Source organism: Hippopotamus amphibius, chromosome 15 (assembly GCF_030028045.1).
Source record: "Hippopotamus amphibius kiboko isolate mHipAmp2 chromosome 15, mHipAmp2.hap2, whole genome shotgun sequence".
NCBI lineage: Eukaryota > Metazoa > Chordata > Mammalia > Artiodactyla > Hippopotamidae > Hippopotamus > Hippopotamus amphibius.
The window spans coordinates 69,251,864-69,277,717 of NC_080200.1; the positions used below are offsets into that span (position 1 = coordinate 69,251,864).

The 25,854-nt window shown below is 66.6% G+C and overlaps 1 protein-coding gene across 8 annotated transcripts; it reads left to right on the forward strand.

Moving 5' to 3' along the window:
- Positions 1–6,953: 6,953 nt before the first annotated feature.
- On the forward strand, positions 6,954–25,106 carry TERT (telomerase reverse transcriptase). Of its 8 annotated transcripts, XM_057709977.1 has the most exons (16): positions 6,954–7,202; positions 7,313–8,441; positions 12,154–12,349; positions 13,453–13,633; positions 14,407–14,586; positions 15,196–15,354; positions 17,798–17,893; positions 18,326–18,411; positions 19,017–19,130; positions 19,541–19,612; positions 21,308–21,496; positions 22,575–22,701; positions 23,269–23,330; positions 23,876–24,000; positions 24,393–24,530; positions 24,896–25,106. In XM_057709977.1, exons 1-16 carry the CDS (start codon positions 6,984–6,986, stop codon positions 24,997–24,999), a joined length of 3,177 nt encoding a protein of 1,058 aa, XP_057565960.1. In that variant the 5' UTR covers positions 6,954–6,983; the 3' UTR covers positions 25,000–25,106. The 8 variants fall into 8 exon arrangements, 7 of the variants coding, with proteins under 7 accessions (XP_057565960.1, XP_057565963.1, XP_057565961.1 ...); XM_057709980.1 differs by lacking the exon at positions 19,017–19,130; XM_057709978.1 differs by lacking the exons at positions 12,154–12,349; positions 13,453–13,633; positions 14,407–14,586; positions 15,196–15,354 and having other exon boundaries at positions 17,798–18,411; positions 19,017–19,393.
- The last annotated feature ends 748 nt before the right edge of the window (positions 25,107–25,854 follow it).

Sequence of the window (25,854 nt, forward strand, 5' to 3'; positions counted from 1 at the left end):
TGCACCAACCAGAAGACACAGACTGGCTGAATGGATACAAAAACAAGACCCATATATATGCTGTCTACAAGAGACCCACTTCAGACCTAGAATTAAGTTAGAAATCAGTATCAGAAAGATCTGTGAAAACCTCCAAATATTTGGAGATTAAATATCACCACTTTGAAACAAGCCACGGACCAAAGAAGAAACCAAAAGGGAACTTAGAAAGTATTCTGAACCGAATGAAAATGAAAAGACAAAATATCAACGTTTGTGTTACTTGATGGACAGAGGGAGGCACAGCTGAAGCCGGCACTAGACACCTGCAGCAGGAAAAGGTTTCCACATCCTCAGCTTGCACCTTAGGAAACTAAGAGAGCAGATTAAACCCAAAGGAAGCAGGAGAACATGACCCCTATCAGAGCAGAAATCAGTGACAGAAAAAACACAAATAATACAGAATGTTAATGAACTCAAAAGCTGGTCCTCTGAGATGGTGTCTACACTGAAGAGTAAACCTCCAGCCAGACTCGTGAGGAGGAAAAGAGAGAACACGCAGTCACCGCATCAGTTACGAGGGAGGTGGTATCACCAGCATCCACCCGTTTAAAGAATAGTAGAGAATGTTGGGGTAGCTTTGTGCCGATGCAGCCAACGACGCCGGACACGTGGGCAAGCCCCTGGAGAGACGCAAACCACCCAAGTTCTCCCAGGAAGAAACCCGAATAGCCCTGTCTCTTCCGAAAGTTCAATCTGAAGTTAAAACTTTCCCACAAAGAACCCCAGGCCCAGATGGCTTCTCAGTGGGCCCATCTGACATTTAGGGAAGAAGTGGTACCAGTGAAGACAGCAGGATGGGATACTCCCCGACGCCCACGGCAGCATCACCGCACGTCCAGCTCAGACAGACGTCGCGGGAGAACTTCAGGACGTTTCACTCTGACCCCAGTCCTGTGCCGCTCCTGCGGGATCGTGGCTGTTTCTCCCCGAGCCCCACAAGCGAAGCCTCCTGCCTCTTACACACGTGCTCCCATCTCCTGGCCCACGTTTCTGAGACCAGCCGTCCCTTCCGGAAGCACACCCTTTAGAAATCTGGCTGCTGGTGAGGTCCTTCCTGGTTTATTCCGTACACCCGCCTTTACTTCACCCTCATCCTTGAAAGATACTCCCAGCGGACGGTGCTTCTCCAGCTGCCTGTGGTCGTTCCAGAGCCGCCGGGGCGTCTCCCGTCTGAGTCCGTGACGCTCTCCGCCGTGCGTGGCGTCCCTTCCGTCGCCCTTTCCGTGTGGTGCGCTGGTCCCAGTGGCCGTTCCGGTCTCCCATCCACAGTGGGAGCGCGTCGGCCCTTTTTTCTCAGAGGTGCGTCTTCTACACGGTTCGTCCCTGCTCAGATTTTGTTCTCTTCTCCCTTCTCGTTTTCAGCCTCCTTGTCCCTCGTGCCGAAATCAGTGTCATTTTCAGAGACACCTGTTTCCACAGCCCTAAGTTTCTCTACTTTGGTACTTAGTTCATTTATTGAATTTTCCATTATGCAGTCATCTACATGGTTCCAGGGGTTCTATTTCATTTTATTTATTAAACCTCCTGGTCTGTCTGAAGGGTCATCTCCTCTGCCTGCCTCCCCGCGTCCGGGTTTAGATACAGGACAGGTGAGCACTGGGGTGAATGTCCTTTGGTGGCTGCAGAGTCTGCAGACCGATGGTGCCACTTTGCTTTTCTTGGGCCCGTCTGCTCTCACTCTCGGTACATTGTCCGAGGGTCTTGGTTGTGTGCTCATATTTGGTTAAAACTGACCTGTGGGAATCCTGGGGCCAAATGTGTGGGTGATTCTTTCCGGGAAGGATTAGAGCTCCTGTCCCATCTGTCGGGACCCGGGCTCTGTGGGCAGAAACTCCGTGAGACCCTCCGAGGCCCTGCAAGCCTGGGGGTGGCTTCCGACGGCAGGGTGGCACGTCTGGGTTTCTCCCAGGAGCAGCGGAAGGCTGCGGTGGGCGTGACGCGCCCTCGCCCGTGCTTTTCTGAGATCATTCTGGTGCTTCCTGGAGTGTGGCTGGCAGCCGGGAAGGAGCTAGAACCCCCGCAGCTGTGGCTCCCTTGCATCCTGACCAGGGACTGGGGTGTCTGTGAGGAAGACCCTCTCCACTCCTCCTCTCAGCGAAGCTCAGGACCCCAGCCTCTTCTCCCCGCCGCCCCCTCGCTCTTGTGAAGGGGGAGCGGCCCCACGGCTCACAGCTCGCCAGCCTGAGCCTCTCGTGACCTTGGTGAGAACCCCTCCTCTGGAGGGCTTCACAGACTGCCCCCTCCGCCCTGCGCCCCGGCCCTGGGCCGTGCCCACTAGGGAACTAGGATGTGGCTGGGCCCGCAGGGATTACAGGGCTTGATTCTGTAGGTAAATTCCACCACTCAGCATCCGAGTGGTTAATTTTATCTTACTGCTTTCTTACATTTCATCAAATAACTTTCAAGGGCGCAGAAAGCCAGAGGTGTGTATATAACAGGAGCTGAACTGTGTTTGCCAAAGTGCGAGGACTCAATGCCCCATTCGGAAGGATTTTCAGTCCTAAGCACTTTTTATTGGTTTTCATAAGGTGATCTAAGGTGCAAGAGAAAGTACACAAAGGTGTGGAAGCAGGTCAGACGGAACTGTGGCCACACCGCCGGGGAGATCAAAGCCCTCGTCCGCTGAGACACTGGGGAAAGACGGCTGTTTTCCCCGGAGCCGCCCGCCGGGCAGGGGGTGAGGCCCCGGGCTGTGTGCCAGCGACCACCCACCCACTGACTTTTCTCCCGCTGCCCTGCGTCTCCCCAGTGCCAGCCAGGCACGCAGGGGGCCACTGTCCCGGCTCACCCCCAAATGCTCGGGGGTTTTCAGGCAGCCACCCCCTCTGACCTGCAGGATGGGACGGGGACACCTGCCCCCTCCCCCGGGGCTGCTCGGAGTCGCTGTGTGAGCCCGAAAGCTCCATGTAAACGAAGACCGTTCTTCAAGGCATCCTGATCTCTAAGAATTAAATGACTGTTCCCGTAAACATGAGGCAGGACAAACCTCCACAAACCAGGGCCATAAAGCATCCACGGTGTGAGTCTGCCCCCCGAGAACCACCCAGGCTCCGGACCCACGAGCCCGGGGACATACTGAAACGGTTGCTCTGAGCCCCCGGGTGGGAAGCACAGGTTCCTTGGACTCAGGGGACCTGGGAGACGGGATGGACGCTGCGGTCCTTCAGGGCGGCCCTCCACCCAGGGCGGCTCAGGCAGGACGGCCGCAGCTTACTGTCCTCCGTGTCCCCTGCTCCGTCCCCTTCCCAGTGGGCCCCTTGGCCCGGCCCCTCCGCCCCCGCTTCTCCAGAAAATACTTCCTAAACACTGGCCGCTAAAGCTGCCCGGCTCTGTCTCCCGCCGGGTCCCTCGGGGTCCAGCACGCGGGGCCGGGCTCTGCCCATCGTTCAGCTTCTCTCTTCTCTGTTCCCAGCCCCGCCGCTGCATCAGCAGCCCCTTCTGGGCGCCTCCAGCGCTGCCAGAGCCCAGGCCTCGCGACCAGCCCGTCCCGTCTACACCCCGTCAGAGCGCCTGCAGGAAAAATCAGCCTCACCACCAAGTGCAGGCGGGGCCTCGAGACACAGGAGCTCTCATACTCGCTGGCTGGGATGCGAAACAGAAAACGAGCCGTAAACTTACAACGTGACTCAGCGACCGGACCCCTAGGCGTTCGTCCCAGAGCAACAAAGTCACATAACTGCGCACGTTACGTACAACACGCTGTCTGCCGTCGTGCCCGGCAGCTGTATTCGGGGGGCTGCAACGTGGGAAGAACACAAATGCCCCTCCACCCACCGCGGGGGCACATCGGCCCCACCCAGGCCTGTTCCAGGGTCAAAGGACAGACAGTGGACACAACACAGGAATCGCGCTGAGGGGAAGCCGCCTGCGGGGACATGTGATAGGCGTGGCTCCAGCTACATAACCGTCTTGAAATGACACGGTTTCAGCACAGAGCAGGCTAGTGGTCACCAGGGGTCACGGGGGGGTGGGGACCACAGGGGGCCATCCGGAGGGGGTGGTCACGTGAGCCTACACAGGCGACAGAACGACACCCACCTCTCCCCACACGTGGCACAGGCTCAGGGTCCCGGTCCCGGCTCGGCGTCCTCCGCGTCGCCCAGGATTACGCACCGCGGCACCGGGACAGGAACCGGAGGCAGAGTCGCTGCCCTGAACAGCTGCCCACTGGATGGCGCGGGCAGAAGGAGGAACCTGGGCGTGTGACCTCCTGGCACCAAGGACTCGGAGGCGGGGAGACCACCCTGGCCTAGGCGACTCTAAGTCAATCGCAGGGTCCTTGTCAGGGTCAGGGAGGGAGTCGCAGCCACGGAGGCAGAGGTCGGAGCCAGAGAGCTCAGCGGGTCCCGGCAGGGCCCGCGGGCCACCTCTCTCTCTCTCTCCCCCTGCACCGCGTCTGGTCCTCAGGCCGCCGCGCTGGGCTCGGGGCCTCCCCGCCGTGGTCAGGAGTCTGCGTGGGTCCCTGAACTGCGCTGCGTCTGTTTGGGCCGCCAGCCTCCCCGCCGAGACCCCTCTGGGTCCTGGTGGTGCTGCCCCACGTCTTGGCTGCAGATGTGAGGGTGTCCAGGTGGGGGCACGGGCACCGTGCAGCACGCATGCTGGCCGGCGGGCGGGGGCGGGGCCAGACTCGTCAGGGTGGCCCGTCCCCAGCCCCCACCCCTCCTCGGGCTGCCCTGCAGAGCTGGCCCTCCTGTGCCCGCTGGGCTGCAGCGTCCCAAGGCCAGCGGCAGCGAACGCAGGAGCCAAGCACCGCCCCTCGAAGGAGCCGACGGCGTAACCGTTGCTTCCCACGTTGGCCAGGCCTCCCTCCGGGCGCACCCACGGCTCGGAGTCTCGGGGACCCTCTTCCCTCCCTGTGCCCAGCTTCGCTCCCTTCACTCCCTGTGGTGACCCCTCGCAGACTGGGGTGCGGGCCGGGCGGGGGGGGGTGATGGTCCGCGGCCAGCCCTGCAGGTTCCCGGGGGGACCGGAACGGTGGGGGGCAGCCTGGAGGGGCATCTCCCAGCCCTCGGGCTAGCAGGGCTCCCCCACCAGCTCCCCAGGAGGAGCCCCGGTGTCCAACCACTGCACACGCTGCAGGACACCTCTCAGTCAAGCGAACGTGGAATCGGGGGCGGGGGGCCCTGCTCGCCCCTTTGGTGACAAACGACACGTCAGTTTTTGGCTCCTGGCACAGAACCCACTGTTTAGAAACTCCCGGGAGTGAAGTGTGATGCCCGTCCGTCGCCTTCCGGAGGTTCTAGAACTGGGTCTTCTGTATTTCATCACAAGCCGGCAATATGAAATTTTTTCTGGGAACATCATGTTTTATGACGTGGTGACTTAAGACCACCCCCAGCTTTCCAGAGACACACGGACCTTACGTGTGACAGTGGAGAGTATTCAGGAGAGGAACGATTTCCCTTCACGCCGGAAAAGCTCCCTCACCTCAACGCAACGTCAGTCACACTGCTTATGCTGCTGCTGCTTCAAAAAAATTGTTTTCCAGGCTGGTTCCTCCTGTTCCTAGTTGTTGGAAAAGAACGAATTTCCCAAAGCCGCCCCAAGCCCCTACTGGCAGAAATGAGCGAGCCTCAGCGAGCTCCCGTGCTCACGCCACGGACGTCCAGGAAAGCCACCCTTCGTCCCGAGCGCTCCGGGCCGGGCAGAGCTGAGCACGTGGGACCAACGTGAGACACCACCGCCGACAGTCGGACGGCGGAGGCCTATTCAGATGCTACGGCCACGGAGACAAGCGATTTTTGAGCAAGTTTCTGAACGCTGCGAAAGGTGAGCGTTTGTTCAGCGGTTCCGCGTGGGCCGCACTCAGGTGCAGGGGCCCCACCAGCCTCCCAAGACCCAGAAGCGTCCCGTTTCTTACGACTCAAATGTGAACATCCCGCAGCGTCTGGGTTTGGGTGGAATGTCACTGGGGTGGCTTCTCTGAGTCCTCTTGTTCACGTGACCAGCCGTTGTCAGGGCCGTGCCCCTGGGCCCGGGAGGGTCTCTGCGCTGCGCTGGAAGGTGGGGGGGGCTCCTGCTCTCCCTGGGGCGGCGCATCCGTGGGCGGGCCCTTGACCCATCCAGTCTCCCCTTCCTCCTGGTGCTTGTGGAGGGCACAGCAGCTCTGGGCACAGAGGGAGGCCATGCGCAGGTGCCAGGAGCCTGCAGGTGGTGCCCCTGGGAGCCTGTGGCCCGCTTCTCCCCTTCCTTCGCCCAACCCATGGGGTGGGTGATTAATAGGGAACTGACCTGAGGATTCTCGTTTCTGGTGGGGACCGCAGAAGAACTCACAAAGAGAAACTACAGCTTGGGGTCAGGGAGACCAAGCCAGCGGGGGAAGTGCTACTGCTGCCGGCTGACCACTGCCCGCCGACCACTGCCCGCCGACCACTACCCGCCGACCACTGCCCGCCGCCGGAGCTGGGGAAGAGCTCCGGGAGCCCCGCCGCGAGCCGGTCCAGGATGGGGCTGCGCCCTGGGTCTCCCCAGGCCAGCGGGGCAGGGGTGGTGGTCCACTCTCCTCTTTGCACATCTTTACACGTTCGCTGCCATGAGCCCCTGCTGGACCCCAGGGCATCCCTCACTGTCCGGCCACGGCCCACGGGAGGAAGTCACACACCAGAAGGACCGGCTCCCCGCGGATGCAGAGTGCAGCAGGTCCCCTAGGGACCCCACGTTATGGTCCCCTCCCTCGGTACCACACAGCCCCTCCGCTGTGCGACCCCCGCGCCTCCCCTGCGCCCTGGGAGGGGCGGGGTCGCGGCGCATTGCTGGGGAGACCGCCCGGGAGCAGCGGCGCGGTGGACCGGATCCTCCGGGTACCTGGGCGCCGACACCTCCGGGGCCACACCCGCGGCCCGGAGGTCGAGCAAAGGGCGGGGCTGCGGGCTCCCGGAGGCCCGCCCCTTCCTCCTCCCGGCCCCGCCCCTTCCTCCGCGAGGACCCCTCTTGCTCTGGCGATGCCGCGCGCGCCCAGGTGCCGGGCGGTGCGCGCCCTGCTGCGGGACCGCTACCGGCTGGTGCTGCCGCTGGCCGCCTTCGTGCGGCGCCTGGGGCCCGAGGGCCGGCGGCTCGTGCGGCGCGGGGACCCGGCGGCCTTCCGCGCGCTGGTGGCTCAGTGCCTGGTGTGCGTGCCCTGGGATGCGCAGCCGCCCCCCGCCGCCCCGTCCTTCCGCCAGGTGGGCTGCCCCCGGGGACGCCGGCCGGGCCCGCGGGCGCGGGGGTGGGGGTGGGGGGGTGGGGGAGGCCGCGCCTGCGCCCCCGGCCACTTAGGAGCCCTCGCCCGCAGGTGTCCTGCCTGAAAGAGCTGGTGGCCAGGGTGGTGCAGAGGCTCTGCGAGCGCGGCGCCAGGAACGTGCTGGCCTTCGGCTTCGCGCTGCTGGACGGGGCCCGCGGCGGGCCGCCCGTGGCCTTCACGACCAGCGTGCGCCGCTACCTGCCCAACACGGTGACGGACACGCTGCGCGGCAGCGGCGCCTGGGGGCTGCTGCTGCGCCGCCTGGGCGACGACGTGCTCACCCACCTGCTGGCGCGCTGCGCGCTCTACCTGCTGGTCCCCCCCAGCTGCGCCTACCAGGTGTGCGGGCCGCCTCTCTATGACCTCTGCCCGGCCGGCGCGGCCGGCACACGCCCCGGCCTCGCGCTCCCGCGCCGGGCCTGGGACGGCGGCCACGCGGAGGCCGGGGCACCCCGGGAGCGGCCGGCGCAGGGCGCGAGGCGGCGTCCAGGCAGCGCGGGGGCACGTCCGCCTCCAGCCAAGAGGCGCAGGCGCGGCCTGGGTCCCGAGCGGGGTCCCGAAGGGCAGGCGCCCGGGCCCCGGCCTTGCGCCGAGACCAAGCAGTTCCTCTACGGCTCGGGCAGCAGAGAGCGGCTGCGCCGCTCCTTCCTGCTCTGCTCCCTGCCCGCCAGCCTGGCGGGGGCCCGGAGGCTCGTGGAGACCATCTTTCTGGGCTCCAAGGCCCGGCCGCCGGGGGCCCGCCGCGGGGCGCGCCGCCTGCCCGCGCGCTACTGGCGGATGAGGCCCCTGTTCCGCGAGCTGCTCGAGAACCACGCGCGGTGCCCCTACGGCGCGCTGCTCCGGGCGCACTGCCCGCTGCGGGCCCGCGTCTCCCCGGCCGCGCCGCGCGGGCAGGGCAGCCCCGAGGGCCCGGCAGCGCCGCCCGAGGCGGACGCGGGCTCGCGGCGCCTGCTCCAGCTGCTGCGGCAGCACAGCAGCGCCTGGCAGGTGTACGGCCTCCTGCGGGCCTGCCTGCGCCGGCTGGTGCCCGCCGGCCTCTGGGGCTCCCGGCACAACGAGCGCCGCTTCCTGAGGACGGTGAAGAAGCTGCTGTCCCTGGGCAAGCACGGCAAGCTCTCGCCGCAGGAGCTGACCTGGAAGATGAAGGTGCAGGACTGTGCCTGGCTGCGCGGGAGCTCAGGTGAGCGGCCGGGCCTGGGCCTCGAGGGCGGCGGGGCCTTCGCCGTGCCTCCCCGGGGGGCAGGGGGCTGTCGGGGCGCTCCATCCAGTTGTCTGCTTCCGACCCCTCTGCGTCCAGTCTGCGTAACGCTGCCGACCTTCGTGGACTCAGGCAGGACCTGGGGGCTGGGAGGGGGGAGAGCGGGTGCGACGCCGGGGCGAGGGCTGCGCCGACAGACGGGGGTACCCGCAGGGCCTGTGAGCGGGCCTGCGGTCGCTCCTTATCCCTTTTTGCCTTCAAGGCTTGTTGCCGTGACGTGGTGCCCCGCTGACAGAAAGGGGGGCTGGGCCGAGAGCCCCGTTCTCGGGGGTCGGGAGGCAAGGCTCCTGGGTTCGCGGCTGGGTCTGGTCCGCCCGCACGCAGGTCCAGATGCCACTCTAACTGCGCGTCCGCTGGGCCGGGGCCAGGGAGGCGTGACGAGACCGTGTCCTTGAACGCGGCCCCAGGGTCACCAGGGGAGAGAGGAGCAGCGGGACTTTCTGCGAAGCGGGGCCTGCGGTGCCCCCCGCCCCCTGGTTTTCTGGGTTTGATGTTGGGGTTCCTCTGGCCCAGCCACCATTAGCCCTGCCTCCTCAGCACCCCCTTGTGAGGGCGGAGCCGGGAGTGAGAGGGCCCGCCCCCGCCCCGCTCCCCCTGTGTTTGAGCCCCCCCCCAGATGATCGCAGCTTCTAGAAGGAAGGCCTCTGCGAGAGCCCGGTGAGCCCCCCCCACCATGCACGTGGCCGTCCCCTGGGGGCGGGGCCCCAAAGGTCACGTCTGTGATCGGGGCGGGGGCACGCCCCCTCCGGCTCCCGCGAGACCGCGGGTCAGGGGATGCGGACAGTCAGGGTGACCTTCCAGCAGCTTGGTTTAAAAAGAGGTTTTTTTTAATTGTGGGAAAAGCTGACGTAGCGTGAGAGCTACGCTCTTAACAAATAAACGCTGGAGGGGATAGCGCCGCGCTGCCCGGGGTGCGGCAGACCCCCAGAGCCCTGGCGTCTGGCGTGCCTTGCACCCCCGCCCGGCAGCACCCTGCGCGTGGGACGCCGTGGATGGGCCTCCGGGAGGCGGGCTCCGTGGGCCAGGCCCTCACCTGACCCCTTGTGCCGGTGGGCCCAGCCCGCTTGTGGAACGAGGCTGCGACGTCTGTGCTCTCACCCTGGTTTCAGACGGGGTCCCCGTGCCCCTCGAGCCGCAGGCACGGAGGAGGTGGTGTTTTCCCAGGCGACGGCGCCCCAGCCCCTGGACCTCACGCACCTTGCTCACCCGAGCTGTGCGCCTGGCCATTTGCTCCTTTCCGTGGCCTGAGCCACGCCTCCTGTGCGCTGCTGAATGAATGCTGCTCTGAACCTCGGCTCTCCGAGGTCACCTCTCTCCCCCTCCCCTGCCGGAACGCCCCTTCCTCCGCGCCAGCCAGGCGCTCCGTCCGCAGCTCCAGGCTCCCCTGCCTCTGTCGAGCCAGGCTTGGCCACTGTCCGGCCCGCCACTCTGCCCTCTGACACCTGTCAGCTCCCTGATCCCCCATCCTGGAGCCGGGCCACCGGGCTGTGCACGTATGGGGCCGCGTGTTCCTGGAGACGTCACCAGAAGGGTCCCCGCTCGCCGCCTCAGCCTCCGGTCGCCCCCTCCTGTCCGACGTCCGAACGCAGTCGCTTTTCCCGAGCTGCGGGGGGAGCGGGACCCCCGCCCCGCTGAGCCCTGTGGACCCGAGGGGTGGCTGCGGCGTCTCAGCGCGGCTGTGGCCTCTCGGGATCTCCCCACCTCCCCCCTCCTCGGGCCCCCGCCGCCCCTTCCTGCCTCCCCCCCAGCCCCGTGACAGCCGCCCCGTGTCTGTATCAGCCGCTTGTCAGTGTTTCCTGTTTCTCCCGTGACTTCTCCTGTGATCTTGGAGTTATTTGGACGTTTATTTTTTATTTTCAAATGTGTGACTGTTTTTGTTTTTATCTTTAATATTTATTTATTTATCTTGGCTGCGCGGGGTCTTCATTGTGGCACGTGGGGTCTAAAATGCGCACTCTTAGCTGCGGCGTGTGTGGGGGATGTAGTTCCCGAGCAGGGGTGGAAGCCAGGCCCCCTGCGTTGGGAGCGCGGAGTCGTGCCTGCTGGGCCACCAGGGGTGTCCCCCGTGTGGCCTTTTGCTGTTGATGGCTCCGCCTCAGCCATGTATGGGTCCGTAGGACCGCGGTGGCCTGGAGCCCGGGGAGACTGGCTTGGACCTGTGTGTGGCGTTTGCACTGATGGTTCCCGTGTGTTCGCTGGCCAGGGTGGTGTGGTCACCACATCAGGTGCCGTTCAAGACGTGTGTCCTTCCAGACGCTGCGATGCTGAGGGTGCAGCCCCGGGGGCGGGTGTGTCCTTTCCTTCCCGTCCTGACGTCTGCATAGTGGGTGGTGGTAGCTGCAGGCACGTCTTCCTCTTCCTCGGAAGTCTAATGGCTCTTTTTACCGTGAAGTCTCTTCACCTGCCTCCCCGTTGGTTAGTATTTTCCGATTGCGTCATTTACGTTATTTAGTTTTTATCTTCAGCCTGTTGGTGCCCTGTGGGGGTTCGTAGGTTAGGAGTCTCATCCACGACACGGAGCTGACGTCTTGTGTTTATTTTCAGTCTCGGCTGACAGTCGTTGCCGCTTACCCGGCGTGATTTATTTCCATCTTTCTGTGCGGGTAGGCGCGTCTGGGTACCTTTTCATCCTCCCAATTTGTCCGCCTTTCCGTGTCCTTGTTTCTCGTTTCCGAGGTGCGTTTCCTCACGTGTGCACACGCGTGTGCAGGCGTTGGTCGTGCCTCTGGGGCTGGCTTTGTGTCTCCGCTGCCCCGCTTGGGGGGGTTACCTGTGAGCCGTGTGAGGGCCTCGCGTGTCAGGATCAGATCCCACTGGAGCCGTCTCCTCCACGAGCCCAGATGTGTCCCGAGGGAGACGCTGTCGTGACGGTTCCTACGTCAGTGTGATGTAGTTCCAGCCTCGCTGCTCCTCTGCTCGCTCACTGTTCTCCGGCCCCAGACCTGCCCCCGGGGCCCCTTTCTCGTCCTCTGGGTTTCCTTCATGCCGGTTGCGGGTGGTAGAGCCCCAGCTCTGTCTGTGCTGAGGCCCCTGTGGCAGCCTGGGGACAGCTGCACCTCTGCTTGAGGTGCTTCCAGGTGCACCGAATAAAGCGCAGAGGACCCCAGGGGCCCGTCTCGGCCCGCGGCCGTGTCCGGAGCCTGCCCCGTCGGGCATCCCTCAGCGTGCGGCCGCCTCTGCTCGCCTGTCAAGGTCAGCCTGGAAAACCCCAGGCAGTTCTGGCTCTCGCAGCCCAGGGGCGATGCTGGAAGTGTGCAGACCGGCCCCGAGCGCGTCCCCGTGTAGAGCAGTCTCCACCTCCTCCGGCCGCGTGGAAACGGGACAAATGATGAGGCTTCACGTCGTTGCTGCCCAGTACGAATGTAACGTGAGCTGCGTACGTCATTTAAGGTTTTCCAGTAGCCACAGCAAGAAAGTGAAAAAGAAAAGGTGAAGCTAGTCTAAAAGCGTTTTTAGTCGAAGCCTGGTGATCCCGTGTCATCACTTTAACACGTAATCGGGGAGGCGTCGTTGCCAAGATGCCGGCGTTCTCCTCTGCCCGAGACTCCGAGCTGCGGCGCGTGGGCAGCCATCCAGGCCCGCGGCGGCCGTGGCGGACAGCGTGCGGGGCGAGCGCCGGCCTCTCTCCTCCCAGGGGCTCGCTGCATCCCGGCCGCCGAGCACCGTCTGCGCGAGGCTGTCCTGGGCAGGTTCCTGTGCTGGCTGATGGGTGTGTACGTGGTGGAGCTGCTCAGGGCCTTCTTCTATGTCACGGAGACCACGTTCCAGAAGAACCGGCTCCTCTTCTTCCGGAAGCGCATCTGGAGCCAGCTGCAGCACATCGGCGTCAGGTACGGCCGTCGGGCCGGGCCTCTTCCTGCCTGGGCCCCGCCCTGGCATGGACTCCGGAAGCCCCATGCTTACCGGAAAGCCAGGGGCTTGAGCTGGGTGGTCTGCGGAGTCTGGAAGGCGTCTGTCTGGATGGAGACAGCACGGGCGGGCTGCCTGCTTCTCCCTGGCACGCGGGCCCAGGGCTGTTTGAGCCGCGCGGAGCAGAGAGGCCTGTGTCCCGGGATGCAGCCCCTCCTGTTCGGCGCCGCGCAGCGGGCAGAGGTGTGGTGTGAACAGGCGTTCCGGGGCTGAGTGGCCGCGGGGCGGCCCTGACGTCTGCCTCAGGTGTTCTCCGACTGTCTTGTGCCCACTCTGAAGGACTGGGCAGATGTCAGGTGGGTGGGGACCCGGCCGGGGCGGTGTGACAGCCTGAAAGACATGGGCCGGGCCTGGCCGAGGCGCCCAGTGCCAGACGACTCGGCTGCGCACCTGGGCCAGAGCGTGGCCTGCGTCGGGATGTCTGTGGGGGGAGCCAGGCCGGCGTCCCTGCGCGCGGGTGCTGGGGCCTGTGTCCTCCTGGGTCTGGGGGAGCTCTGCAGGCCCTCGTCGTGGGTCTGCGTGAAGGCGCTCTGTTTAAGTGTGTCATGGCCTGTGACCCAAAGGGGCCGTTAGGCTATGCTGTGGGGCCCGTCCCCTGCCTGGTGGGTGTCCAGCCCCGTGACGGGCTGTGCGTGGGACCACCCTTCACTCCTGGGCCCAGCAGCCCGGGGGGCGTCCTCACCCCAGCGGCTCGGAGGCAGGGGGCACGCGGCCCTTCCTGTGGGTGGTTTTGGGGTAGAGGCCGAAGATCACAGGTGACAGGGAGCCACACGGGGAGACGGTGCCATTCCTCGGGGCGGGGCGGGGGGTCTACACCGAGCACCCCCTGCGCATTCCACGTGGAGGGACGCGGGGTCTTTGTCCACCGGGAACCGGGTGTCCTGGCCCCGCCGAGCAGGGGCCTCCAGCCGGCGCCGGGCCGCACCGCGCGTCCCGGGTGCTGGCATGGGCTCTGCCGACTTCACGGGCGCTGGTGTCTGCCAGGCTTACCCGCCCTGGCTTCCCACGGGCGCCTCTGTTTCAGACAACACTTGGATCGCGTGCGGCTTCGAGAACTGTCGGAAGCGGAGGTCCGGCGACACCAGGAGGCCAGGCCGCCCCTGCTGACGTCCAAGCTCCGCTTCGTCCCCAAGCCCGGCGGGCTGCGGCCCATCGCGAACATGGGCTACGTCGTGGGAGCCAGGACGTCACGCGGAGACAAGAAGGTCACCGCTTCTGTCGTGTCTGGGGCAAAGCGCATTTGAACCCCGGGCCCTGTGGGTGTAGTCAGAGCCCCGGCGGGGCCGGTGGCCACGCTGAGGCCGTGGGACGGCGGGGCGCCGTGGACGGGCCAGGGCTCCGGGTCCAGAGCGGGGCCTCCCAGGAAGCCCAGTCCTGCGAGGTGCTGGCCGGCCTTCGGGAACCCTCCGTGTCCCTGGCTCCTGGAATCCCTGGGCGCGGGGACGGTGTGTTCTGCGGGGGCAGGGGGCAGGGGGACCGTGTGATGGCTGTCACCCCCCTGCTGGGGTCCCGAGGACCCTGTGGGACCTCATCCCCATGACTGCTCCCCCCACGGCGCCTCTGCGTCACCAGCAGCTCTCACCCCTTGCACGCGCCTCCCTGTGGCATTTGGGGGAGATGTGGGGTGATTCCACCATTCGAAAGAGAAGCTGTTGTTTTTGATGGGGGTTCATCCACGAGCAAAGACAAACTGCTCGCCCAGTGGGGCTGGGGTCCCCCGGGGGTAGCGGGTTGCATTTTTTCCATACGTGGTGTCCCTGACCCCAGGAGCATCCCTGGGGAGACCCTGGGGTCTGGGGTGGGCGCGGGCGGGTGGGCCACCTGGCCCTTCTGGGGTCTGAGGGAGGCTGGGCGGGCAGGTGGGGCAGAGCAGGCGGCAACGTGGGGGACCTCCCTCGGCCCTGGGGGCCGTCTGACCCCGCGTCCCCTCTGTCTGGGGCCCCTCTGGTGACCCGGCCTGTCCCGGGCGGGCCTGCAGGCCCAGCATCTCACCTCCCAGGTCAAGACGCTGTTCGCCGTGCTGAACTATGAGCGCGTGCAGCGCCCTGGCCTCCTGGGCGCCTCCGTGCTGGGCTTGGACGACATTCACAGGGCCTGGCGGGCCTTCGTGCTGCCCCTGCGCGCCCGGGGCCCGGCGCCCCCGCTCTACTTCGTCAAGGTGGGCGCCTGACTCCCACCCCCACCCGGGGAACCGGCCCCGCAGGGGACCCGCGCGTCACCCTCGGCCGGCGTGGGGAGCGACCGCCTTCTGCAGCCCGTGTTTGCCGGAAGGAGTCACCCCTGGGTCGAGCCGTGTCCGTGTCCCACAGATTCTCCTGCGAGTGGGAGGGCGGGGGACCCCGTGTGCCTCTGGGGGTGTCCAGCTCCCAGGGGCAGAGGCTTTTGTGGCTTCCCCTCTGGCGTCACCACGTGACTGCATCCCAGCTCCACGGGGCTCCTGCCCTCAGGCGTCCCCTTCAGGGAAGGAAGCACTTGCTCAGACCGCAGCGCCCGGTGCCCTAGTGCCTGGTCATGCCGCGGGGGCCTCCTGGTCACCAGCCTGCCGCTCGGAGGGAGGGGCACAGACCGCCCGGGGGGCGCACAGAGTCCGGGGGTGTGGGTGTCTCGGGGAGAGCCCCGTGGGGGGCGGTGCGTGTGGCAGGCACGGGACAGTGGCGGGGGGTGTCCGGTTCACCCCAGGGTTTGCTGGCGGCAGGTCAGAACCGGCAGAACCTGGGAGGTCAGGGCGGAGGTGAGCGCGTCCTCAGGCTCCTCGGTTCCCGCGTAGGTGGACGTGGCGGGGGCTTACGACGCCCTCCCCCAGGACCGGCTGGTGGAGGTGGTCGCCAACGTGATCCGGCCCCACGAGAACTCATACTGCGTGCGCCAGTACGCCGTGGTCCGGAGGGCTGCCCGCGGACACGTGCGCAAGTCCTTCAAGACACACGTGAGCCCCGTGGGTGCTGGGGGCGCGCCCTGCGGGAAGCGTGCGCGCCGTGGGGGGGAGCTCTGCGGCGGCCTCCCCCTCCTGCTGCCCATGCACAGCCCGGGGCCCCGACGGCACACCGGGCTGTGCAGAGAGGAGGGACCCTGGTGGAAGCGGAGCCACGCGTGTGTTTCCGTGGTGTTCCCGCGGCCACGTGTGCTCCGTGGGACGGCAGGGGCCAGAGGGCGCCTCACCGGGGACACAGCGGGCGAGGGTGGGAGGGCTGCCCGAGAGGACAAGGGTGTTTGGTTGTGCCCCTGGCCACCGGGGGAGGGTCTCCTAGCGCTCCTCAGGAGGGCTCTCGGCATCCCCCCGCCTGAGGGTGCAGGGGGGCGGAACCCCCCAGAAGTTTTCGGGAAGGCGCGTGAGAAGGCCCTAGGACGAGGCGCGGGAGAGCGTGGTTTGCAAGTCCTGAGTGTGCGGCGCAGGGATCTTGTGTTTGTGGACAGAGACGAAGCCACGCCCACCTCACGGTCCAGAAGAGCAGGGCCCTCGGGCTCCCTCCCGCCCCCGGGGGCCCGCGGCGGCGACCCGCTCGCGCTCCTACCCCCGACGCAGCTGCTGCGTGCGCACCTGTCTCTAAGTCTGTGATGTGAACGCGGGGAAACCCTCCCTTCCCTTCCGGTTCCCGCTGGTGTCTGGGGTCCTGCTGGGCAGTGAGGCCCCGCCTTCCCTCCGGCAGGCTTGCTGGCTCCTGTCTGGAGGTGAACGAGGCCGCTGCCAGCATCCCCGTGATGTGCCGCTTGGGGGACAAAGCCCTCGTTCCCGTGGGCGGTTCCAGGCTCGTGTAGTTTTAGGAGATGTGGCCCGAGCGGGTCCTGCAAGGCTGTGCAAGGTGCGGTCCTGGGGCCGCTGCAGGGGGCCCGGGCCTGCGGCACCGGAGGCTCAGGCTGTGGCCTGCGGCTCGGCCGCTCCCTGGGGCCCCCCCGTCCTGTCCGTAGGGCCTGGTCTGGGGAGACTGGGTTCTGGCACCTCAGCCGTGTGGCTGGGTCCCCTCGTGGGCGCCCTGCCGTCCCCCGTGTGGTGCCCGGCTGTCTCCTCCGTCGTCCATCTTAGGGGACCGTCCCACGTCCTGGGGACAAGTCCGTGGGCTGCCAGACGCCTCCTTACCTACATTTTCTGATTTAATGGAACTAGTTTATCCGTTATTTGGGGCTGAAACCCTATTGTGCTTTTTTTTTTTTTTTAATTTTTGGCCGCCCGGCACTGCACGTGGGATCTTAGTTCTTGGACCAGGGATGGAACCTACGCCCCTTGTGGTGGAAGCGTGGAATCTTAACCACCTGACCGTCAGGGAAGTCCCAGAAACCGTGAGGTGCTTGGGCAGCCGGGCTGCCTGCGGGCGGCCTGACCTCTGTGCTCCGTTAGCAGATTTGTCATTGGAACTGCCGTGTCCAGACCAGAGTCCATTTTGAATTAATTTTTGTGCTGCTGTTGTAACGTATTCCGTCTCTGCGCGGATCTAATGTGCACAGACCTGTCTTCTGGTTCACTCACCTGCTCTTTTCTGTCTCTGATTTTAGACCCATTTATCAAATTCTTAAGCCCGGCCTGTCTTTCAGTTTTAGATGTGAACTTACTCTCAGATTCCAGGTGCCTGGTTCAATCCTCTGTCTTTTTCTTTGTTTGATGAGCAGTGTTATCTTGACTGCTTTTAAAATTCCAGAAACTGGATGCCACCTCACCTGCAGGCAGGTTTCTGTCACGTCTGTTTCTGCTGTTTTGTGGGTGTTTTTGGTCGCACGGGGCTGTTCTATAGCTTCAGAATCTTTCCATGAGGTTCTAGACTTTGCAAACAGGCGCTTTAACGCACAGGTTTGCAAGTTTTCCTCCAGAGGGGATGATCCTTTCCTGACAGTTGGTGGAGCCGTGACTCAGTCCCGCAAGGGTCCGTTCTAGACGGTGTGGCGTCTGGCCTCCCTCACTTCTCCCTTGCCTGGTGTGTTCCCCTCGGAGGGGCCCCCAGCCCACGTGGCCGCTGCGACCACACGGCTCAGCCGGGTGTGGCTCCCGGGGCACCGGACGCTGAGGGTCCTTTCTCTGCGGCCCCTCCCCGGCACTGTCCCTCAGTCCCAGCTGCTTAATGGCCCCGAACCCCAACAGCTTCAGCCTCGGAGGCCCCACGTTCTGCTCGGGCTCCACCTCCCACAGTGGACGCAGGCCTCGGGGAGGAGTCGGGGCGAAGGTGGGATGCGCCCCAGGGCTGGGACCCGGCCTGTGTCCTGCCTCCCCAGCACCCCCAGGCGGCCCTGCTCTGCGTTTCACCCCCAGTCGTAGTGACCATGGGAGGGCCAGCACGGACACTGCCGGGCGGCCTCCCGGGCTGCGCGCCCGTCCTGAGCGTGCGGTCGGGGCTGCGGGGGAGTGTCGTCCACCCGCCTCACGCCGTCCTCCTGGCCGGCAGGTGTCCACCTTCACGGACCTCCAGGCTTACATGCGACAGTTTGTGGAGCACCTGCAGGCGGCGGGCTCGCTGAGGGACGCCGTGGTCATCGAGCAGGTCAGTGTGGGTGCCACTCAACACGGATCGGGGGCAGCTGTGGACACCCCGGGGCCGGCAGGGACCTGCTCCCGCCTTTGGCCACGTGTTTTCTCTCTGGGGGGCCTCAGGCACCCTCCGCTCTCAGTTTTGGTCTCGAGGCCACAAAGAGGCGAGTCCCCTTCCTCTCGGAGGACAAAAGGGTTTGCTCCATAGACCTGACTCGAACTGGCCGGTCACGGGGACCCGTCTCCTTGTGTGAGCTGCGCGCCCCCAAGCCGCGTTCGCCGGTGGTGGGTCGGGCCTCGCCGCCCCGAGCTTTGTGCACAACAGTGTCGGGGCGACTGTGCCACCACGTGAGGCTCCCGGACCCCGGACGCCTTCCTTTGGGTCTGGAGGCGCCACCGCGTGCCGTCTGGCCGGACCCCCAGCTGACCGCGCCTGCCTCTGCAGAGCTGCTCCCTGAACGAGGCCGGCAGCAGCCTCTTCGAGCTCTTCCTGCGCCTGGTCCACAACCACGTCGTCAGGATTGGGGGCAGGTGAGCCCGGCCCCTACGTCCCCACCGTCCGCCGCTGGGCTGGGTGGCAGAGGGAGGCTCCGCGGTTACGGGAAGTCCTTGCGCTCTGGAGGGGGCAGGTTATCTTTTTAACGTGTGTGGAACCAAACCTGCCTGGGGGGCGCCTGTGTGAGACCCACGTGCGTCCGAGGAGAGTGTGGTCCTGGGGGCCTCCGGCTCTCGGCCGCAGCCATTAGAGGTCAGCCTGGACCGCGGGGCCTCCTCGGGGGTCGTGAGCCGTGCACCAGGTTCGGGAAACTTTCTGGTGAAAGGGAACACCTTCGTCACTACTGTATTCTCAGTAATCACAACACCTACTGGAAGATAATCACATTAAAACGTAAAGTACCACAGACGCCTGGCAGGGCGCACGTTCACGACGGCGCAGGTGTGCGCGTGCGTGTGAACAGCAGCAGGTGGGCAGGGAACTCTCCCCACGGGAAGGGCCACGCGGGTGAGCACCTCCTCCCCGGGGCACCGGGGTGTGGTGTATGTGCGCGTCTGTGCTCCGTGTCTGCGTGTGTGTCTGTGATGGAAGCAGAGGCCCACCGTGGCCAGCACACCTCCTAAGCACGTCCTGCCCCCAGGTCCTACGTCCAGTGCCAGGGGGTCCCCCAGGGCTCCATCCTGTCCACGCTGCTCTGCAGCCTCTGCTACGGAGACATGGAGAGCAGGCTCCTCCCCGACATCCAGCGGGACGGGTACGGACCCACGCGTCGCGGCTGTTGCTTTGCCCGGGGCCGGTTTGTATTTCTGGTCCTGGATGTAGACGGGGCTGCGCCCTTTCTTCTCGTAACGGCGCACGGGAGGTGGCCAGCAGGCCTCGAGCGGGGAGTGACGTGGCTCCCGGCGTGGCCTCCCGGCGGACCAGCACTGAGCTCGCGTGCTCCCGGCCCGATCGCGGGGCCCCTGCTCGACGCTCCCGGCTGAGCCGGATCCCACAGGAACCGAAGCCTTCGTTCAGGTTCTTTGCAGAAGGTCACTGTATCCGCGTCCCTGTGAACTCGGACGTTGAAGTCCTCGGCGTTGGCCCGTGGGGGAGGATGTGGCGTGTGGGCGTAGAGCAGCCTGTTGAGGGTCGCCCCTCATCCCGGGGTCTCTCCGTGTCCAGGGTGCTCCTGCGCTTGGTGGATGACTTCCTGCTGGTCACCCCTCACCTGACACAGGCCAAAGCCTTTCTCAGGTAAGGTGCCCCTGTGTGTCTCTGTGGGCGCTTCTCGGCCCGCGTACGGCGGGTGCAACTCATGTGCGAACACCTGTGCGCCCCATGCATCGCTGCATCTCTGGGGCGCGTCCCGCGGTGCAGTCGCGCGGCTCTGAGAACCCGGCATGCCGTCGCCGCCTCCTGTCGCAGGCATGGCCGTCAGGACGCAGGAGCCGCCTGGAGGGAGCGCGGCTGGGGTGGTGGGGCCAGGTCAGCAGAGGGTCCTTGGAGATTCCATGCCCGCGATGCCCTGGCGGTGGATGGAACCGAGGCTGTGCCCTGCGCACCAAGGAGGACGGGAGAGAAGGCCTGTGCAGCTCACCTTCCCCCGCGAAGGAGAACGTTTCCAAGAGTGGAGGATTCGGACGTGCCGCGTGGAGGTGTTACCACGTGTGGGGACCGCATGGGGCTGGTGCCCACAGTAAACCTGGCACCTGGGACCCTTGCCTTTGGGCTGCGGCCGCAGAGCTCTGTCCTTCCCGGGAATCTGGAGGCTTCTTTCAAAGTGTGGTTTTCCAAGGGAGAAGAAAGTTCAAAACTGAGCCCAAAGTGTCCCTGCTGGATGCTCTGGTCACTTTGGTCCCTGGGCTGTCTTTGGAGAAACCCACCTGGACGGCACCCACGTACCCCACGTCTGCCCGCAGGGGACCCCCGGCTCGGAGCAGGTGGAGTCTGCTGTCACGCTCTGGGGCTCCGTCCCCTCGGCAGCTCCCAGCACAGGACACGGTGCAAACGTAAACTTGTGAAAGTTAAATCCAGTGTTGCGTCCAGGTCCGCACAGGCGTCGGCTACAGTTGGAGAGCTTGGTGGCCGCACGTGTCCAGTGGCCACCAGAGGGAACAGTGCAGAGATCGTCTCCTCCGTCGTGGAACGTTCTGGGGGTGGCGCTGCTCTGTGGTCGTTGGGCAGGGAGGTGGCTTGGGGAGTGTCCGTCAGGTCCCACCAGGAGATGCCCCAGGGGGCACAGACAGACACGCGTCCAGGAGACTTCCTGCCAGGACTTGGCTCACGTGATGGTGGGGCCGGCAGGGCAGGTTCGAAATCCACGGGCAGGTGGCCGAAGGGCAGGGGCTGGGGCTGCAGCGTGGGGGCCTCCCCCCGTCAGGACACCCTCTTCCGCAGCGGGTGAGCTGCCCCGCCGCGGGACGTGGTCTCCTTTAAAGCCGGCTGGGCGTGGGGGTCAGCCGCATCTACAGGACCCCCAGTTATACCAACTCGAGTTCACACGCTGGGGACCGCAGCCTCGCCAGGTGGACACATCAGCTGGCCGTCACAGAGGGGACGCATCCCTTGGCCTTTGCCCGCCCTCCGAGCCCCTCCTCTCCCGGGTCCCAGCCAGGTGCCCAGCTGAATCACACACCCGTCTTACCTGGAGGGTCATCCCCGTGTCCACTCATCCTTCAGGGCTTGTCCTTGGGGCTGCCGTGCTCCCTTCCCCTGCCACCTGCCTCGGCCCCTGCTGGGCCAGCCACACCTCTAACTGTTGCCACCTGGTCGCCCAGAAGCCTGGAGGCCAGAGCAGGGCTGTGTCCAGCCTTCCCTGGGGGGGCCGCGGCCTCAGCCCTTCTCTCCCCTCCTGCCTCTGCGGGCTGGTAGGTGACACTGACCAGTGCCTCCGAGACCCCCGGGGGGCGTCCCCTTCGCCTGGGGGCTGACGCGGCCCCCCTGCTGCAGGACCCTGGTCCGCGGCGTGCCCGAGTACGGCTGCCTGGCGAACCTGCGGAAGACGGTGGTGAACTTCCCCGTGGAGGACGGCGCCCTGGGCGGCGCGGCCCCCCTGCAGCTGCCGGCGCACTGCCTGTTCCCCTGGTGCGGCTTGCTGCTGGACACCCGCACCCTGGAAGTGCGTTGCGACCACGCCAGGTGAGCCACCACGCGGCTCCAGCGTCCTGCTCCCACGGCAGGGCCCGCGGCCCGGGGGTCGGGCCAGGCGTGGGTGTGAGTAGACGGACTCTCTGGGGGGCCAGTTATCTGGGGATTTTTGATAAAAGGAAATCATGCTGCAGACTCAGGGGCAAAGTGTGTGCCGCCGGGAAGTGTGTGGATTTGAACCAGAGGTTCTGGGGCCTGCCGGGCACGGGTCCCTGTAGGGGGAGGGCACGGGCTTTACCGCCGTCCATGGACTCACTGGGCACGGGACTTGTCACCTCTGGCCCGTCGGGGACAGGGCTGCGCGCGTGGGTCCTGCTGTGTTCACGATCTCGCGGGTCCCTCACCCGGTCATCTCAGGCTGCTGCGAAAAACACCACGGATGTCTCTGTCCTGTGGGTCCTGGAGGCTGGAAGCTGAGACCCAGGTGTTGCAGGCCAGCTTCTCCCAGGGCCTCTCCCAGCCATGTGGATGCGTCTGCTCCCCGAGGTCTCACACGGTCACCCTCTCAGTGTCTCTTTTTGGGCCACCCGTCCCACTGGATCAGGGCCCCGCCTTTATCACTTCATTTTGTCTCAGTCACCATCGTAAAGGCCTTGTTCCCAGATGGCCACGGGGTTCAGGGCTTCAACCCCGTGAGCTTGGGGGATGCCGTTCAGCCCCTAACAGCCCACCCCCCCGCCACACCGAGCCCGAGAGCATGCAGCCAAACCGCAGGCTTTGCACAGATGCAGGGGGACTCGAGACACACGTGGTGGGGGGGTGACCCGTCCTGGCCGGTGACTCGGTTCTGCTGGGGCCCTCAGGACTGCACCCGGGCCTCTTCCCGGGTGCGCCGTGGGAAGACACAGGTGTGGACGCCTTCCGTGCACGGGTCTGCACATCCGTCTGCTGTTCCTGCCACCCCCCCACACCTGCGTGCACCCGCCACCCCGGTCAGTCGTGAACTGTCCACTGGCGTGCCGGGCTTCCCCGAAGCCGTGACCCAGTGCAGCTGACGGGCTGGGCGTGTGTGTGGGTCAGCGTGTGGGGTGGACACGCGTGTTTCCTGGAACTCCGCCCTGTCTCGCAGTTACGCCCGAACCTCGATCAGAGCGAGCCTCACCTTCAACCAGGGCTTCAAGGCCGGCAGGAACATGCGTCGCAAACTCTTGGCGGTCTTGCGGCTGAAGTGCCACGGGCTCTTCCTGGACCTGCAGGTGTGCGGGCGGCCCGTGTGCTCCGTCGCTCCTGGGGGCTTGTGTGTGGTGTGGGTGCTTGTGTGCGTGTGAAAGCACATCAGACATCACGTACATGTGCACTCAACGTGTATGTGTGTGTAGGCGAGGGCGGGCCTGTGAGTGTGTGCAAGTGTGGTGTCTGCGCGTACGTGTGCATGTGTTTGTGCGTGCGTGTGTGTGTGTGTGTGTGTGTGTGTATCCAGGGCCCCGGCCCTCACCCCGCCGAGCCGCTGCCCCACCACCCACACCCAGGGCCCCTCCCCGAGGCAGTGAGGCTCGGGGCCGGTGTGGCCTCGGCTCTAGAGCCACGGGGCCGAGGCCACCGTCCGTGCAGGCTGGGGTCTCCCCCTCGTCCTTCCCGCAAGTCTGACTCCACCGCAGCTGCCGGGGTCCCCAGCGAGGGCCTGGCGGGTTTCACTGGAGAGACCAGTGGGTTCTTATCAAGACGGTCCTTTTTCTTGCTGCATTTGATGGGGCGACAAAACAAAAGACAGAAACTCCAACGCCAGCCGTGCCACCAACGCTGCTTTTTCTTTGTGATTCCAGGTGAACAGCCTAGAGACGGTTTTCACAAACGTTTACAAGATATTCCTGCTGCAGGCCTACAGGTGGGTGCACGGGGCGACTGCCCCGAGGGGGACGCGGACAGCCTCGTGCCGCAGTGACACCCTCGCCCTGGGGGGGACCGCTCTCATCCTGGGGGGCCGCCCTCCCCCTTCACCCTCGTGCGCTCTGGCTGTGCTGCTTCCGGCCACCAGGCAGTGCCGGGAGGCCTTGCGGCCCGGGGCTCTGTGCCGGCCGGCTCTGTGGCAGGTGGGGGTGGTGGAGCAGGGCTGCGGGGCGGGGCCGAGTGGGAGAGCAGCGCACCAGGCGGTGCCCGTGAGCGTCCGCGGCCTCAGACCCGCAGGTGCCCCCGGAAGGCTGTGCCCCGTCAGCGCAGCCCCGCTTCCGGAACGTTCCCCACCCCGGCTGGCTCCGTGCCCCCTGCCCGAGAACCAGCGCTCGGGCAGGCGATCGCGGGTCGTCCGGTGCTCGGCCACCGGGGGAGGCGGACCGACCTTCACTGACCGAGGCTGCAGAGCCGGGCTTGTTCCCCGGGGTCCCCGGGCAGCGCGGGGAGGCCGCGTGCCCTGACGGGGCCCCCGTCCCCCAGGTTCCACGCGTGTGTGCTGCAGCTCCCGTTTCATCAGCCGGTCGGCAGGAACCCCTCGTTTTTCCTGCGGCTCGTCGCTGACACCGCCTCCCGCTGCTACGCTCTCCTCCTTGCCAGGAACGCAGGTGCCCGCGGGCGGCCCGGCGGTGCTGGGCCTCGGGGTCCCCTCCGCACGCTCCGTGCTGCGCCCGTCCAGGGTCCCGCCCGAGGGAGCCCCCGTGTCCGCCCCGCGGCCGCTCCTGGGCGTTTCCGGGCGCCTGAGCTGCAGGCCGCGCGTGTCCCCGAGGTCCGGGGTTTGAGAGCCTGCGCTCTCCGTGGTTTCTGTGCGGGTTTCCTGGGGAAGCTGGCGGAGCGTCTCGGCGCCCCGGATCCCCGGGTGCTCCCGTCGGGGCGGCCCCTGAGAGGACGAGGCCGCCTGCGCGCCCCGCGCCCGCCCGCAGGCCCCCGCGCGTGGAGGGAGCCCCGTCTCCCCGGGGGGGCGCCGCGGCGGGGCCTCACCCTCTGCCCGTGTCCCCAGGGATGGCGCTGGGGGCCCAGGGCGCCGGCGGCCCGTTTCCCTCCGAGGCCGCGCACTGGCTCTGCCTGCACGCCTTCCTGCTCAAGCTGGCGCGGCACCGCGCCGCCTACAGCCGGCTCCTGGGGGCGCTGCGCGCAGGTAGGCGGGGCGGGGGCGGGGCCCTGCCTGAGGGGCGGGGCGGGGGCGTGTCCGGGAGCGCGCGGGGCGGGGCCCTGCCTGAGGGGAGGGGCGGGGGCGGGGCGGGGCGCGGGCGCGCCGGGGTCCCGGGCCCGCCTCTCGAGCCTCGTCTGCCCGCCCGCCGCCTCCCGTGAGCTGGGCACCCCGCCCGCGTCCTCTCGGGCGGCCGCCTGACTGCTCCGCCCCCGGCCCCCTGCCCGGGACCCCCGCCCCAAGCGCGCCTGCGCACAGGGGCGCCCGGCGGCGGCCCCCGGGGAGGGGTGGGCTCCGGGGTCTCCCCGGGGCCGGCGGCGGGGGGAGGTCTGACCCAAGTCGCCCCCTCGCAGCCAGAGCCCGGCTGTGCCGCCGGCTCCCGAGGGCCACTCTGGCCGCCCTGGAGGCCGCGGCCGACCCGGCCCTGCCCGCAGACTTCAAGACCATCTTGGACTGACGCGCAGCGCTGCCCGCAGCCGGCGGTGCGCCCCGGAGCCCCGGGGGGCGGGGGCGGCGGCTGCACGGCGAGGCCGGGGCCCTCCCCGCGAGACCCCGGGGACGCCGCGCCCGTCCTCCCGCGGCTGCGCGCCCGCCCGGCCGGGAATGGGGGCCGTGGGCGCTGCCCTCCCCTCGCCGCAGGGGCCGCGCGCCGGCTGGGGGGGCGGGGGGCGCGGGCCCCTCCCTGCCCACGCGCGCAGCCAGCGCCCCGCCCGGCCGTCCGCCCCCGGGAGCACCCCCCGCGGTTGGCTCCCACGTTCCCGCCTGCGGCGCCGCGGGGCCCGGAACGCCGGCTGGGGCTGCCTCCGCCCGGCCGCGCCCTGGCCTCTGGCCTCGCCCGTGCCCGGCTCAGCGCGCGGCCCCGTCACCCCGGGGGAGGGCGACAGTGAGCCCCGCTTGTTGTCACCGTTTACAGCCTTGCTCTCGGTGTTTGTATTAAAGCGCGTACTCATAGGTACCGTATTCTGTAATTACAGAAACATAGGTCTGTTGGGGTGGGGGCGTGGAGGGAGAGGGCGGGTGGCAGCCCAGCACCCACCCCGCCTGCGGCTCCGGCCGAACTCCCTGGACACTAAGGAGAGGAAGCACAGGGAAGTGCTGAGGTCCGGGACAAGAGAGTCCCTCCCGGGCACGGATCTCCTCTGCCCGTCTTCTTTACGGAGGACCACGCGCTGCTTATCGTCCCGGAGCGCTCCGCGGAGTGGGCAGTGAGGGCCATGGACACGGGTCTGCGTCCAGCCCCGTCCCTCCACCCGGCGCGTGTGTCCTCACTTCCTGCCCCCGTGTGCAGGATCTGGGCAGGTGGACATGCTCA